The sequence below is a fragment of the Neofelis nebulosa genome, chromosome 2 (assembly GCF_028018385.1).
Source record: "Neofelis nebulosa isolate mNeoNeb1 chromosome 2, mNeoNeb1.pri, whole genome shotgun sequence".
NCBI lineage: Eukaryota > Metazoa > Chordata > Mammalia > Carnivora > Felidae > Neofelis > Neofelis nebulosa.
Window position 1 is genome coordinate 185,314,606 of NC_080783.1, and position 15,296 is coordinate 185,329,901.

General features: G+C 44.8%; 1 protein-coding gene across 6 annotated transcripts in view; it reads left to right on the forward strand.

Moving 5' to 3' along the window:
* MKNK1 (MAPK interacting serine/threonine kinase 1) overlaps positions 1–15,296 on the forward strand; it is a 44,104-nt gene that overhangs the window by 6,484 nt on the left and 22,324 nt on the right. For 5 of the 6 annotated variants that reach the window (XM_058717518.1, XM_058717521.1, XM_058717520.1 and 2 more), the window contains exons 2-7: positions 2,982–3,148; positions 8,389–8,443; positions 9,401–9,507; positions 11,413–11,567; positions 11,921–12,022; positions 14,079–14,176. In XM_058717518.1, coding sequence (XP_058573501.1) covers positions 11,474–11,567; positions 11,921–12,022; positions 14,079–14,176 — 294 coding nt within the window. In that variant the 5' untranslated portion in view covers positions 2,982–3,148; positions 8,389–8,443; positions 9,401–9,507; positions 11,413–11,473. The remainder of the gene's footprint in view (positions 1–2,981; positions 3,149–8,388; positions 8,444–9,400; positions 9,508–11,412; positions 11,568–11,920; positions 12,023–14,078; positions 14,177–15,296) is intronic. The other variant, XM_058717519.1, reaches the window with a different exon arrangement.

Genomic DNA, 15,296 nt, shown 5'->3' on the forward strand with positions numbered 1-15,296 from the left:
CCTATCCCAGGCAGAGGTCCAGGAAGGAGGAGAGGGCTCCAGAGCTCATCAGGGTATTTGGTAAGCCATGCTGAGAAGAGTCAGGCAGTGTGAGAGACAGAAGTTCTTTCTGAGGAGGAAAAGAGGCCCAGAGGAATTTGAAATGGTGCCAGAAGGAATCAGGGCCAACCAGGCACTTAGAATCCTGGGTCATGAATCTGAAAACCTCCAAATTCTATCTCTCTGCCTTTGTACTTTGCTATCAGTTTATTCCTTCTGGCTGCCCAGTTGTGGTTTACAGAGTGCTGTCCAGAGCCACAGCTAATCTGGGGAAGCCTTATCTCAAGCTAGAGTCATATCTGCTATTTATGGAGTGCCTACTTTGTGCCAGCCATTGTGCCATGAACTTGAAATACATTAACTCATTGAATTCTCACAACAAGCCTGTGGCGTAAGTATTCTTGCCCCCACTTTATAGATGATGACAGTGAAGCAGAACGGTTAAGTATTATTTCCAAGACAACCTCATTAGTCAATGCGAAAGCCAGAATCTCAATCTAGGCCCTAATGGCTCGAAAGCCCATGTACTTCCTACCTCCCCAGCCCTTGAGTAGTTCCAGACAGCAGAATAACACAAAATCCATAAAGGAATTCTGAAGATTGTTTTTACTATAAACCTACTAGAGGTAGGAATGACCAGAGGGGTGTGTATGTGTGTGTGTGTGTGTATTGAGGGGAGGGGAAAGAAACTGGGTTGGCAAACTCTGGCCTACAGGGCATATCTGGCTCACCACCACTTTTGTGTGGACTAAAGAATACTTCTTACATTTTTAAATGGTTGGGGAAAAAAATTCAAGAGAAGATTAGTATTTGTGTTGGGAAAATTATATAAAATCCAAATTTCAGCATCCGTAAGTAAGGCTTCGCAAAAGTAGAGCCACAGTTGTTTATTTACATATTGTCTATGGCTGCTTTCACTCTACAAAGGCAAAATTAAGTAGTCACAACAAAGACCATGTAACACAGAAAGCCTAAAATATTTACTATCTGGTTCTTTGTGGAAAAAAATGGCGGGGCTCCTGGATGGCTCAGTCAGTTAACCATCCGATTTAGGCTCAGGTCATGATCTCACAGTTCATGAGTTCAAGCCCTGCATCGGGCTCTATGCTGACAGCTCAGGGCTTGGAGTCTGCTTCAGATTCTGTGTCTCCCTCTCTGTCTCTCTGCCCCTCCTCCACCTGTGCATGCTCTCTCTCTCTCTCTCAAAAATAAAAAATAAACATTTTTTAAAAATTGGCCAAGTCCTACTATAAGCAACAAGAAGCAACCAATGGCAAGACTAAAGACAAAGAGTTGAAGTTCAAAGGTGGTCAAGGTTGTCCCTGGAGGTGTGGCTGTAAGGAGAGGGAGTGTAACCTGAGCTTCTTTGGGCCCTGGAAATAGTTTTATTGGGCCAAAGAGATTTGTTGGGGAATAAAAAGTACAGTAGGAAGGATAATTGTATGTGCCAACATTCTCTCTTGGACAATAAAGAAATATTTTATGGATGAAGTAACTTGGATATTTACTAGAGCCCTTTTTTGTGCCAGATACTCTGTTAGATACTAGAAATACAAAGATGAAAAAGGGGTGTCACTGCCTTTGAGGAGCTTATGGCCTAGTGGGCAAGCCACACATGCATGCGAATAGCAGCTCTGTGTATTATCATAGCATGCCATGGATTTGATGAAATGCTGGATGAAGTAAAAAAGAGCCAGGGACTGCTGTACTTTGTGGAACCACTTTCAGTAATTCATGAGAGGTCCTGAAGGATGAATAGATGTTCTTTTCAAGAAGCAACATACCAGGCTGAGAGAAAGCCTGACCATGTGAGTATTTGGAGCAAGGAGGTTAGAGGAGAAAGAGACATCAGAAATTACATGGGGCGCCCGGGTGGCTCAGTCGGTTAAGCGTCCGACTTCATCTCAGGTCACAATCTCGCGGTCCGTGAGTTCGAGCCCCGCGTCGGTCTCTGGGCTGATGGCTCAGAGCCTGGAGCCTGCTTCGGATTATGTGTCTCCCTCTCTCTCTGACCCTCCCCCATTCATGCTCTGTCTCTCTCTGTCTCAAAAATAAATAAACGTTAAAAACAAAAAAAAAGAAATGATTTAGAAACATTCTGTGGGTGGGCAGCTGACAGGGTGAGATAATCTGATAGAGAAGAAGGGAAAGGAGGAAGGATGGGGGTTGGGACAAGTCCAGTTTGGGACACGTGATTTGAGGTAATGGTGAAACATATCCGGCTTCCAGTTTAAAAATCATTTTAGAAATGTTAGCACAGGGGCCCAGAATTCAGATTTAAACTGCATGGTCAGAGCTTTTCCACTGGGAAAAAAGGGAAGTAGAGACTCATTTTGTAGAGAAATTGACAAATCAGCTTTGATACAGGATAACTAGAGCCGCGAGTTTGAAAATAGCAGTGGACATGTAGAAAATGACATCAGATGGAAAACTAGCAATAATTATGCATTGGGCATAAAAAAAACCTTGCTCATGTTTATACCACCTGCTGCTCTCGGCATCTACTCTTACCTTTTCTGGCTCCACTGCCTGCTGCCTGTGAGACCTAGACCTGGCCACTAAGAGATAGAGCCAGAACTCATTCATCCCTAAAAACATGGACGACAGAGAAGTGTCAGCCTTTACCTTCTGCGAGATGCTCTTTGGCGACCAGAGCTGTCCAGAACTGTCATCCAGGCCTAGGTCTGGACTCCCACAGTGGAAACAGAATCTGACAACTTTTATTCAGACCCTTGTTAAATCTCCAAATGCTTGGTGTCAACATTTTCAAACACTCAAATGTCTAATTTTCCCACAGATGGGAAATCTGTGATGGCCTTGTGTATATCTACTTACTAGTATAACACATAGGTTTGGGGGAACATGTAGAGTGAGCCTTATCTTCTTTAGTCATTTTAAAGAAGTCAGACTTTTATATCTTTTCTATTTCTGCTTTTTTAAAGATTTTCATGCCAGGTGAAGCAAAAGCCAGTGAAGAACTGAAGAATGCTACCCTCCAGAGGCAATTAAAATGCTGCAGTAGCTGGTAGACAGCGGCCCTCTGTCGGGAGCATTATTTCATTATTTCATCTCAGTTTACAGAGGATTTACTTCTCAGAAGTTGGGCAAGGTAAGACGGATGCACATTTCACTTAACCTTTTAGATTGCTTCGGGCGGAAATTACCTGATACTTCCAGAGGGAAGAGTGGGTCAGAGATTTCAGTATTCAGGGGGCAGCAAGGATTAACTGGGTTGCCTGGCATGCCTAAAACAGTTACTTAGTAGGGACGAGCACATTTCTACCAGAATACAATGGCCGAGAAGGTCACAAGGAAAACCACACAGTAAGTAAAACATATTTATTTACTTATAAAAGTAAAACAACTGTACCATAAATAACAAAATCCAATAAAACAGAGGTATGAAAAGTAAAGTTCTGTACCCACCCAATTTCATTCTCTTAAAGTAACCGTTGTTAATAATGGCTTGAGATGTATCTTTTGGGGTTATTTATTTTTATTTTTATTTTTTTACTGCATAATATTTGTGACATATGATGCTACTCTGAAGTGTTCTTTTTTTTTTTTTTTTTTTTAATGTTTTATTTATTTTTGAGAGCAAGAGCTCGAGCAGGGGAGGAGCAGAGAGAGAGGGAGACAGAAGATCCGAAGCAGGCTCTGCACTGAGAGCAGTGAGCCTGATGCGGGGCTCGAACTCACAAACTGTGAGATCATGACCTGAGCCAAAATCAGACGCTCAACCACCTGAGCCACCCACGTGCCCCTGAAGTGTTCTTGAATACCTGCGGCTTCATCATGCCTGGCAGATTATAAATAATGCCTGTGTTGTAGATTGGGTCAGATGAGGGTTGGCTGAGAATAATTTTAGTCTGATCTGTGAGCTTTTTACTCCTTTGCTGCTATGTGCCACCCTTCTTTATCTGAAGCTTCCCAGTGGCCTTCCCCCATTCCCAACCAGCTCCCCTTCCTGAATTCTCCCCTTCTTTGGTGGTACCACTGCTCTTAGGGTTACCTGACTTTAGTTAATAAACATAGCTTCATAAACATATACTGAGGTCCTCCTCTGTGCTGGATCCCTGCTGGGCAGTGGGGACAGAGAGAAAATAGGCCCCATCCCATCCTTCAAAGGGTAGTCATCTTGGACTCCTCCACCATCTCCAGTCGCTTGGCAGGACTAGGACCAGTTCTGCCTGTGCGGCTTCATCCCCTCGCCTCTTTCTCCCATTCTGTCCCTGCCTCGGTCACAGGCTTTCCTTGCCCTCCTGCCTATTGCGGCGGCCTCTCTCTACTCTCCCAGACTCAGTCTAGCCTCCAGTCTGTTCTGCATATCACAGCCAGTTTCATAGCCCAGTCCCTCCCCACTGCCTAGAATGGTGGTTCACAAGTGTGCTCTGCTGACCTTGGGGGTCTTTGAAACCTTTTCAGGGTATCTACAAGGTCAAAACTGTTTTCAGAATAGCACTAAGATGTTATTTGTTGTTGCAAAGCAACGGTGTGTAGAACTGCTAGTGCGTGAGCATGAGTCCAGGCAGCGGCACAAAGATGTGCTAGCAGCCTCTGTACTCCTCACTGCTACACTCCCAGCTTCTTACAAAATGCCATTTTCACTTAAGAATGTCCTGATGAAGCAATAAAAAGTATTAATTTTAGTGAATCTCAGCCCTGGAGTACACATCTTTTTTTATTCTGGGTGACAGAATGGAAACGCTCACAAAGCACTTCTGTACATGCTGACGTACCCGGGTTGTCTCAAGGCAAAGCGCCTGTGGGATTGTTTGCATTACAAGCTGAACTCTTCATTTTTACTTGAAAGAAGGACTGAGGCTTGAGGAGGCTGCAAAGTAGATAGGGACCTTGGAGGGCCTCGCTGGCCACGTTAATAAGCCCGCGTGATCTGACTTCAGCCTGCCCTTTTCAGCTTTTTATACTACCCTGCTCACCCAAATCCAGTCCTTCACTCCTGCTTGCTCTTTCTAAAGCACACACTCCCTTTACCCGCTCTACCCTTCCTCTGATCATTCCTTCCACCAGGAGATACAGTGACAGCTCTGAAGAGTGCTTGTGATCCCAGAGTCAAAACAGAGGAAGAAGATGGGCCTGACTCCAGACCCTTTGCCTCTGGGAATCTTGCTGTCACAGCCCTGTTGGGGGCCTGTTGTGAATGACCACCCTGCTGGCACCGGGGGGGGGGGGGGGGGGGGGGGGGGTGCTCACACTGCCCACTTCCACAGCAGTTGAATGAGAATCTGCAGTCTGCCTAATGCTGGCCAGCCTTGCAGCACACAGCACTCTTGGGAAAAACCTATGAACTACCCTAGCCCCTTGGAATCACACTCCCAGACTGTCATCTGAGTGAGATGATTTCACAGGTGGCTCCTTTCATCTGTCATGCGTTAAATTTGACTAGCTTCTGTTGGAGTGTACTTTTCCTTGACCTTGTCCCCTACACAGTAATGATCCATCAGAAACGAAATCAACCAACTAATAGGTCAGGTGGAAGAAGAACGTAGCTGTGTACCTGATACCCGAACTGCCATGAAATAACGTGGTTGGACTGGTTTGTAGCTCATCCTCCATAATATGTGGAAGCATAAAATGCAAAGTTATCTCCAAGTAAGACAGAGAAACTTATGATAAATCAGATTTCTGATTAATATAATAATGTGGCCGTAATGCTTTTGTATTTATGTAAGCTAGTGCAGGGCTGCCCAGCCTTTTTGACATCATAGCACACACAGAAAATGATATTGTTCAGCCCGGTGATGGGATCAATACCTCATTCACAGCACATCAGTAGGGAAGCTCTGTGCTAAGGTTTCTTTTTTTTTTTTTTAAGGTTTCTAAATAAAAGCATTCTTATTGATGCATGGCTAACTTTACCCTCCTGCCTTTCAGCATTAATGTTTAAATATAATATTAATAATATTTAATATATGAAGTAATATTAAATATGCTTATAATAATGTAATAGTAAAAAGCTTGACTTTTAAGCCAGTCTATCTAGATTTAAATCCTAGCTCTGCCACTTACTTAGCTACGTGACGATGGGCAAATTAATTACTTAATCTCTTTGTAGCTCAATTTCTTCATCTGTAAAATGTAGATAATAATTATACTTATCTCCTCCAGTTGTGAAGATGAAATAAGTTAGGATATGTAAAATGTGGTGTTTGTAAAATACTTGGGACGTTGCCTGGCATATGAAGAGCACCACGTAAGTGTGCCTGCTGTCACTAGTCATTGTGTGCACCATGGCTGCGAGTACTACTCCTTCAGGGACGTCAGCGTCCTGGGCTCCAGCTCCCCAGACCCATCCTCGGTGCCTGCTCCTCGGCCACACATGTGTCAGTCTTAGCTCTTCCTTAAGAGTGCCCACCCCCTTCCTTTCATTTTCTCCCGGTCTCCATTGTTTGGGGACCTCCACCAGCTGGTGGCTGAGAAGGCATCACTACAAATAATTGTACTCATCACCTTATTCTCACCACTGTTCCTTCTCTGGAAAGCCCTTGTGACTGAGGCAAATAACTCTTACAGGGTGGGAAGAGAAGTGAACCATAGTCTTTGAAGAGAACTCTCAAGTACTTGGGAGAGGAGTGTGAGCTAAATTTGCCGAGCAGAGTTAGCCAGCAAAGTCGTGTTCTTAGCGGGGAAATGATCTCCTTTGGTATCGCACAGCAGATGCAGGAGCTGGTCGGTTCTCTGAAGTTTCTGTCAAAACATGGAGAACAGATATGGTGATTTGGGGGACAGTTTGGAGAAATGACAATTCTTTCAGAGGCATGCCTTGGGGTCACCTGTGGGGAGAACTGTGGATGATGGGTACTTGCCTGTCAGGAACATCTGTTGCTGTTGCAGTCCCACCCAGGTGAATCTCCTCAGTGCCTCCTCAGCTGCTCCGGGAGTTCTGATTCGCCCTGACCAGCCATAATGCTTCTCTTCAGGCTTAGCACATGTTCTTTGTCTGTCTCTCTCCCCAGGCCCACCCTGGTCAGTTCCCATTTATCCTCCAGATGTCAGCTTAGCTGTTCCTTCCTCTAGTTACCAAGCTGAGTTTGATGACTGTCTTCTGCTCCACAGCACCTGCTACTTGCTGTCACACAGCACCTGTCCCACTCTACTGAAATTGTTTTATACACCAGTGGATTTAAATTCCTAAGGGCAGAGACCGTGTCTTTTCTTGTATTCTCACTGCCTAGCACTGGACAATCTGTAGGTACCCAGTAAATATGGTAGTTGCCGAATGAGTAAGTCAGCAGTGCTCTTATGTTGTGTCTTCTTTGACCCTCACACAGCCTGGTGGTGCAGGCAGCCCGGGCCTTACTCTGACCTTTTTTGTTACATGAAGAAACGGATACGTAGGGAAGCCAAGCAAGCTACCAGAGTGCACACAGTGCTGGAGAGCCAGGATTGAGACTGGTATCTCTCAGGCTCAAATGCTCATTGCATCATATTGTCATATTGGTTTTTACAGAATTTTTCCTTTTAAAAAAATTAACATTTAAAAAAGATAAAAATTAAAATAGTGTTCTATGTTGTTTTCCAGTATTATAAAAATAACATCTTCAGGGCACCAATATTCCTGAAATGTTTTTTCCTCGCTGAATGTTGAATTTCAATACAGAGAAATCTACATACAGTTTTAAATATTGTATGATCAGATTCTAAATTGCAATTTGTGTCGGAGAAAATTTATTGTGTATTTTATTGAAAATAAAACTTGGCTGAAACAATAAGAGCATTAAAAAGTAACACGTTTCATTATATACAATTTGGAGAATGCTGAAAAATATAAAGCAGAAAATAAAAATCACCCTATCACACAGAGAAAACTACTATATAGATTAGAAACATCCTGGACTCGAAAGGTAGCACTGAGTTTGAACCCGCTAAACCGCTAACTAGATGTTTGATGTTTGGTAGATCGTTTAACCTCTGAGCCTCAGTTTTCCTCACCTAAGATATGGCAAAATATTTACCTCGTGGGATTATTGTAAGAATTGGAATTATTGTAATGTATGTAAAATACCTAGCATGGTGCCTGGCACATACTAAGCACCTTTTCAAATTTTAGTAGTGTTAACATTTTTATGTATTTCTGTCTGGTATTTCCATACACGTGTGCACACACAGATTTGCCAAGTGTGTCATTGGGTCATCACAGGGTTGCTGGAAAGGGCAGGTGTTATTTTAAAACCTACCCCACTGATGAGGAAACTGGGGCTCTAAGAGGCAGAGTAGCTTGGCATAACCTTGGTGGTGTGTCTGGTAATCTCTGAGTCAGGACTCTCACCTTGGTCTCCTGATACCAAGCTCACGTCCTTCCCTGTCAACACTGTGCTTCCCCTCCAGCTCCAGCTCCACCAGTACACAAATGGTAGACCACCGAGCTCTGACCAAGAGGAAGGTAAGGGCTGGAGGCAGTGGAAGTACTGGGAACCTACACACCAGCTGGGGTCTGTCTGAAAACTTAAAGGAAGTACTCACTTTCTCCTCTAAAATAACACATTGCCCAATCCTATAGCAGGCACTAGACTTCTGGCTAGGATCTCCTGGGTCATGGGGCTTTTTCTTAGAAGGACTTTGTCGGAGAACTCATAGAACTGAATAGCCTTACACTGCATTGTCTGTAGGGAGAGGTGTACTCACATTTCTTTCAGCGCATGTCCTTGTTACTTGTACCTTGTTACAGGTGACATGCACGCACCTGACATTAAGAGTGTGCATTGTTTCATATCATTTCACTTCAGAGCACATTTTCTGATACTTCATGGGTATCTGACGCTGTGCCGCGGCTTACAGGAGATGCAGAGATGAACAGGCAACAGTCCTGGCCTGTAGGAACACTAGAGAGAGCTCAAGGCTGTCAGTGCTCAGCACCAAATTCTGTCAGCGCTCTAGTAGAACTTCTAGCGGGGTGTTTGGGAGCAGAGGAGGAGCACTATTAGTTCTATGCAATAATACCATCTGTTTGCCTGGTGCCTAACTGATTTCCAAAGTGTTTGTACAAACTGAACTCATTCAAAGGGGCACAGCCTTCTGAGCTGGGTTTTGGTGGCTGAGAGGACGTCGTGGGCCAAGGGAAGGAGGTGAGCCAGGGACCAGTGTGATTGTGGAGCCTTACGCCTTGAGGAAGCTTTCATCAAATGATTGTGCAATTAATAAATTAAGGATCCACAGCCCCCGCTAGTGGACCGTGATAAAACAGAGTTTATGGACAGGCTCCAGATGGGGACCTATCAACCCCTTGGTAAGATTAGGACACCTCCCCCCTCCCTGTGTAAACAGGGAAGTTAAGCATGTTTTGTTTTGTTGTGTTTTGTTTTTTTACTTCACTGTCTTCCTACATTTTTTTTCTTCCTAGTTTCAAAAACAACTCTCCTTCAACAAGTTCTGTTTCCAAGGAAAGTGTTAACCATTTGTCCCTTCTGGCGTACCCTCTTCCATTGAAATCCATGCAGAATAGTCCAGGTACTCTATCTTTTTGTGTGTGTGAAGCCATAAAATCTAATATTGAGTATGTGGCGGTGCTCACAGGTATGATTCTTCCACAAGAGGCTCCCTCAGCCCTGCTGTGGTAAAAACCAAGTATAAATTGCCGCTAACGGGGTTTTCTAGCTAGAGTCGTAAGTATGTCTGAGCATCCCCTGTGAATTATAATGCTGCCAGCTCTCTTGCTGCTCCTCTGCATTGCCTGCCTTTTGGCTGTTTTGCTTGTCCTCAGGCCCTCCATCAGAGTGCAGGCAGGGGAAGGAGACAGAAGTGAATCCAAAGTCAGTCCGCTCTGCGTTTGCCTCGCAGCACCGATGAGAACATAGATGGGGACAAGGACTGACACAGGACTGCACACAAGGGCAGGGTGAGAGGGACAGTGGTCCCTCCTCCTCTGCCTGCTGTCCCCATGGCCAGTGCCCCTCCCTGGGCTCCTGAAGAGCCCCCTGTGTTTCATTTCTGTAGAATTTCTCACTGCGTTGGGCAGCTTTTTCCCTTTCATTTACCTTGGGGGGAGGGTGGATATTGGATGCTGATTCAAGTTGGATTCTTTGAATTCATAACTAGCTACAGTCCCCAGATTTATCTTGTGCTTGAAGCTATTAGCCAGAGTACTATTTTGAGATCCCCTGTGGACTCCTTTTATCCATGTGTTTATCTGTTCCCTAAAATATCACTGGGGGCACCTGGTGGCTAAGTCGTTTGAGCGTCTGACTTCAGCTCAGGTCATGATCTCACAGTTTGCGCGTTCGAGCCCCATATTAGGCTTGCTGCTGTCAGCACGGAGCCTGCTTTGGATCCTCTGTCCCCCTCTCTCAGCCCCACCCTGCTTGTGCTCTCTCTCTATCTCTCAAAAATAAATAAACTTTAACAAATATTTCAAAAAATGAAGTATAATTGAAGATCTGCTGTCATCGGATCCAAGAATGGAGGAGGAATCGCCCAAACCGGGCTGTCAGACGCTCAGCTGTCTAACCGTGCTTTCCAGGCTGTGGTGTCGACAAGTGCCATCGCTCTGCTTTCTCTTAATGGCTGTTGGGTACTTGCTTCTGAGAACAATGTATAGATGTACATTGGCTCTAATCAATCTTCCTGAGCCAAGTTGCCATTTCTCCGACCGTGTTCAGCCGGAGTCCTCCAAGAAGAAAGTGGGCCCTTCCCCTCAATGGGCAAAGAGCCAGCTTCCATTTCAAAACCTCTTAGGAAAAAAAAAAAAATCCAACAAGCCAGAGCCTGTGTTTATTGAAGGTTGGTCTAAAAGTCTGTCATACTGAGTGCCCCACCAGTACCCGAGTGCCTCTATTTTAGAAGGATGTAAAGGTTTAATCACCCTGGTGGGGATTTAGACCCAGAGACTTCAGAGAAATCTTATTATTTCTAACTGCAGGCAAAGAGTATTAAGGCTTCAGTCTGCATCAGGGGCATGACATGTTCTATAAGTAATTTATCTTTAATAGGGGAAGGCCCTTACTAGAGTGTCTTAGAAACAGTGCTGTGATTGGGCCCTGGTTCCCCGTGCCCCCTTTCTCTTTCCCCTTGTGCCTCCTGCTTATTCTTTCTGTCCCTACCCTTTCCTGCCCAGTGTATCCAGTGTTGAAATGCTTGCCTCACAAATCCTCCCTTGAACATGGGGAGCCTCCCTTTAACCTGCTGGTCAATGAGAGATAATAATGTTTTTGCAATGAATGACCTCATCCAGCAGCCTGATGTAGACCTGTCAACTGCAGACTTCTGAATGGACCCTAAATGTATCCTCTCAAATAAGGAGCTGAGGGGAAGGGGAGAGTGTGCTCGGGGCTCCACAGGTACTCAGGTCTTTGCTGTTAGACATGAAGTAATTTAGGGCCATCCTCAACCCTGTCCCCTGCCCCATTGTACCTCCAGAGGCTGCTCCACCAAAGGCCTGTGAATCTATGTGCACATCCATTCAGATGTTGCTGCATATATGACTTCATTTGCATGGACCCCTCCCAAGCCCACGCCCTTGCTTAGCTCCCTGGGTCCTGCCTTTCTGGTGCTGAGGCAGGAGGACGTCACAGGTGGGACTCTGCTTATGGATTCATTGTTTTTGTTGGGAACTGTAGTTTGACTGGTGGCGATCTAGATCCATGTGCTAATGAGCCTGGATAAAGCAAGCTCTGCTATCCTCTTTTAATCTAGCCTGTCTGTCTGAGTTCCTTTCCACAGTTAATGATCTCCTATAATGGCTTTGCCTTTAGTTTTGCCTCCTGGGTCAAACAAATCAATAGTCCTCACAGATATTTAAAAACCATCAGTGTAAAGCTCCTGGGTCCCCCCCCCCCACACACACACACACTTTTTTTTTCCCTTCTGGGTGAACTTATGGCTTGATCAGTATAGTGATGTTTCCCTTACATCTCTTTTCTCCCAGAGATGGGCAGCAGTGAGCCCCTTCCTATTGCAGAAGGTGACAAGAGGAAAAAGAAGAAGCGGAAGGCCCGGGCCACTGACTCCTTACCAGGAAAGTTTGAAGGTGGGTCACACGACTTCTCAGATCTGGGCCTACGGCTCTACCATATGGCATTCTGGTAACCCATGGATCTAGGTTAGAGTGTGCATCATCTGAGAGCCACCTCGTGCTTATCTGTGTAATAGGGATGAAAGATGGGATGGCAGAGCTCTCGGATGGTGTGCTCTGAATGCTTTCAGCACTTCATCAGGGGAACAGGAAGACCAGCCTGTCAGACTTGTATATGGAGTGAGATCACTTGGTGTGTTTCAGCTCTTTTCTGATGTGATCTTTGCCCCCAGCTTGTTCCTGCAGGGGCTGCTGAGATGTAGAACAACCAGGTAAGAGAGAACACCTAGGGCCACAGCTCCAGATGAAAGTTAAATCTTCTATAAGCAGAGGATTTGACTCCTAGAGATTGCAGCTACTTGTGCTGTATGAGTTTGACTCCATTTTTAGAGTTCATGCCGTGTTCAGGTTGTGAGGCACAGATTCAGTGCTGGTCCTGTTATCTCTGGACATGTGATGAAATGAAGTGAATCACTGAACACTTTTGCAAATGGATCAGTAGCTACTCCAGGAGTGACACCTCCCCCCTTCATTTATTGTGTTTCTTTCATCATGAGAACTGAAACAGCTTCCCCTCATGGGCCTTCTTTCCAATGTTGCAGATACACTAGTGAATTGATTGTTTTGTACAGTGATTCTAATAACGAGCCCTTTTATGAATCAGGAATATTTGGGCTTCTAACCACCAGCCTATCCTGACATGCATGAAAGGCTAATGCCAAAGTATCCATTGTGAGAGAAACATGTCATTTAAAATACTTACAAACAACAGTGTACATGCTTATAAACAGTCACAAGACCAAACTGTGATGGACCCAGGAAGGTACTTAGTGTAGGGTTTGTCTTTAACTTAAACCGTAGACATATGTGTATAGGAGGGTCGTGGGGATTGATAAAAGCCTCAAGGTTTTTAGAATAGTTTCCAAATCAACAGGTCTTGCCCTTTCAGTGAACATGAGAGTATTTCCTGTTATTCAAGGATGGCTTGTGCAATTATAGGCTTCTCATGCTAAAAGTGATAAAATCTAATTTCATGGTTTGCAAGTGTTCTGCTCACTCTGTGGGTTTAAATGCTAGGCTGCCTTGAGAGGAAACAAACTGAAGAATGGAGGTCAAGGGAGGAGGAGGTCAGCTCGGCAAAGGCCACGATGGAGCTGTGGCTTTCTTAGGAAGGGGCTCAAAAATTTGTGCTATTTGTGAGCTTAGGCAGGCTACCTGTATGTTCTTTCAACCCAGGCCTATTCCTCTGTTAGAACTGCCCTGACTCAGCACCCTAAAAACCTCAAGGCATCCGTTTGCATCCTACTTCTGTCTCCTGTTTCCTGTGGGTGACTTCTGGAAACTTCTCGAAACCTCCAGTGACTTCTGTGTGTGGTGTAAAATAAAACTGCTTTATTTCCCTTTTATCACCAGTGCCTAGCACAGACGTAGGCACAGAGCAGGTGCTCAGAAAATGAGTAAATGAGTAAATGAATGAATGATGTCCATTTGAATCACACTCCTTCTATGAGGATCCCCCAGTTTCCCTAAACAGATTTAACCTTTCCCTCCCCTTGTTCTTTTTCACTGCGTCTTGTCCCTTTATAATAGTACTTACCACTGCCGGGTTTATTCTGGAGTCATTTGTTGATATGACTGTCTTTCCCACTGGACTGTGACCCTCAAAGGGCAGGGACTATACTTTATTCCTCACTCTGTCGCTATTATGAGTTTAGTATGTTGTCCGGCACATAGCGGATGCTCAGGAGGTGTGGGCTGAATTGAAACTCTTTCACTGATCTCATCTCTAAAATGAGGAACAGGATGCCTTCGATGTGGTGTGGCTGTTGAGAAACTGAGTCCTAAGATGGCTGGGACAGTTAATGATCTTCCTCATCACTGAGTGCTGCGGAGCCATTGTGTGTGCCTAGGCTGTCACACAGGGACAGGCAGTGGCAGAAGCTCCTCTTTCCATGTTGCCTTGAAAATGCGTGACTCACCTTGTAATTCCTCTCACCCATTTCACTTCTAGATATGTACAAGCTGACCTCTGAATTGCTTGGAGAGGGAGCCTATGCCAAAGTCCAAGGTGCCGTGAGCCTGCAGAATGGCAAAGAGTATGCTGTCAAAGTGAGTGTCTCATCTGGATGCCAGGCTTTACTTTGCAAATAGGTGTTGCTTGTCCTAAGCCAAATAAATTTTATATTCTGCCATATGGCAACTCAATAAAAATGGAGGCTCCAAAGTTGTATTCACTGGATTCAGCTCTTGGTTTTTCAACTTACTTGCTGGGTAACATTGGGCAAGTTACTTAACATCCCTGCCCTTCAGTTGCCTTATCTGTAAAATGGGTATAATAATAGAAACTATACAGTATTGATGTAGGAATTGAATAAATATGTGTAAAGTGCTTAGAACAATGCCTGGCCAGTAGTAAGCTGCTTTTGATTATTCTGAAAAATAAAGTAAGCTTCAGGGAGTAGACAACCAGATTTGGAATTAGAAGGCCTACCTGAATCTCTGTTTTAATTTTTTTTTTTTAATGTTGATTTATTTTTGACAGAGAGAGAGAGAGAGACAGAGCATGAGTGGAGGAGGGGCATAGAGAGAGGGAGACACAGAATCCAAAGCAGGCTCCAGGCTCTGAGCTGTCAGCACAGGGCCCGACGCAGAGCTCGAACCCACAGACCGAGAGATCATGACCTGAGCTGAAGTCGGACGCTCAACTGACTGAGCCACCCAGGCGCCCCATGAATCTCTGTTTTAACAAACTACTACTTGACTTTGGGCAAGTCACTGAACCTGCTTAAGCCTCAGTTCCCACATCTCTAAAATGAACACAATAATACCTGCCCTTCCTATCTCATGGAGTGGTTATGAAGATGAAAATAAAAATGAACTGGTAGATTTAGAGACCCTACAAATTATAAAATGCTGTAAAGTGATGTATAGTATAATAATGAGGACTGAGCACTCAGCTTTGGGACAGGAGAGGTGGCTCCTTGCTGCATGACCTTGGGGTGGCTCACTCTACCCCTCTGTGCCTCCATTTGCCAGCTCCACGTGGAAGAAGGGATGGATCTGAAAGTGTGGTTCCTGCACCAATAGTGTCAGCATTGCCTGGGAACTTGTCAGAAATTATAGATTATCTGGCTCCATCCCAGACCTACCAAGTCAGAAACGAGGGGTGGACCCAGCAGTTTGATTGTAGCCAGCTCTCCAAGTGGTTCTGACACTTGCTGATGTTGGG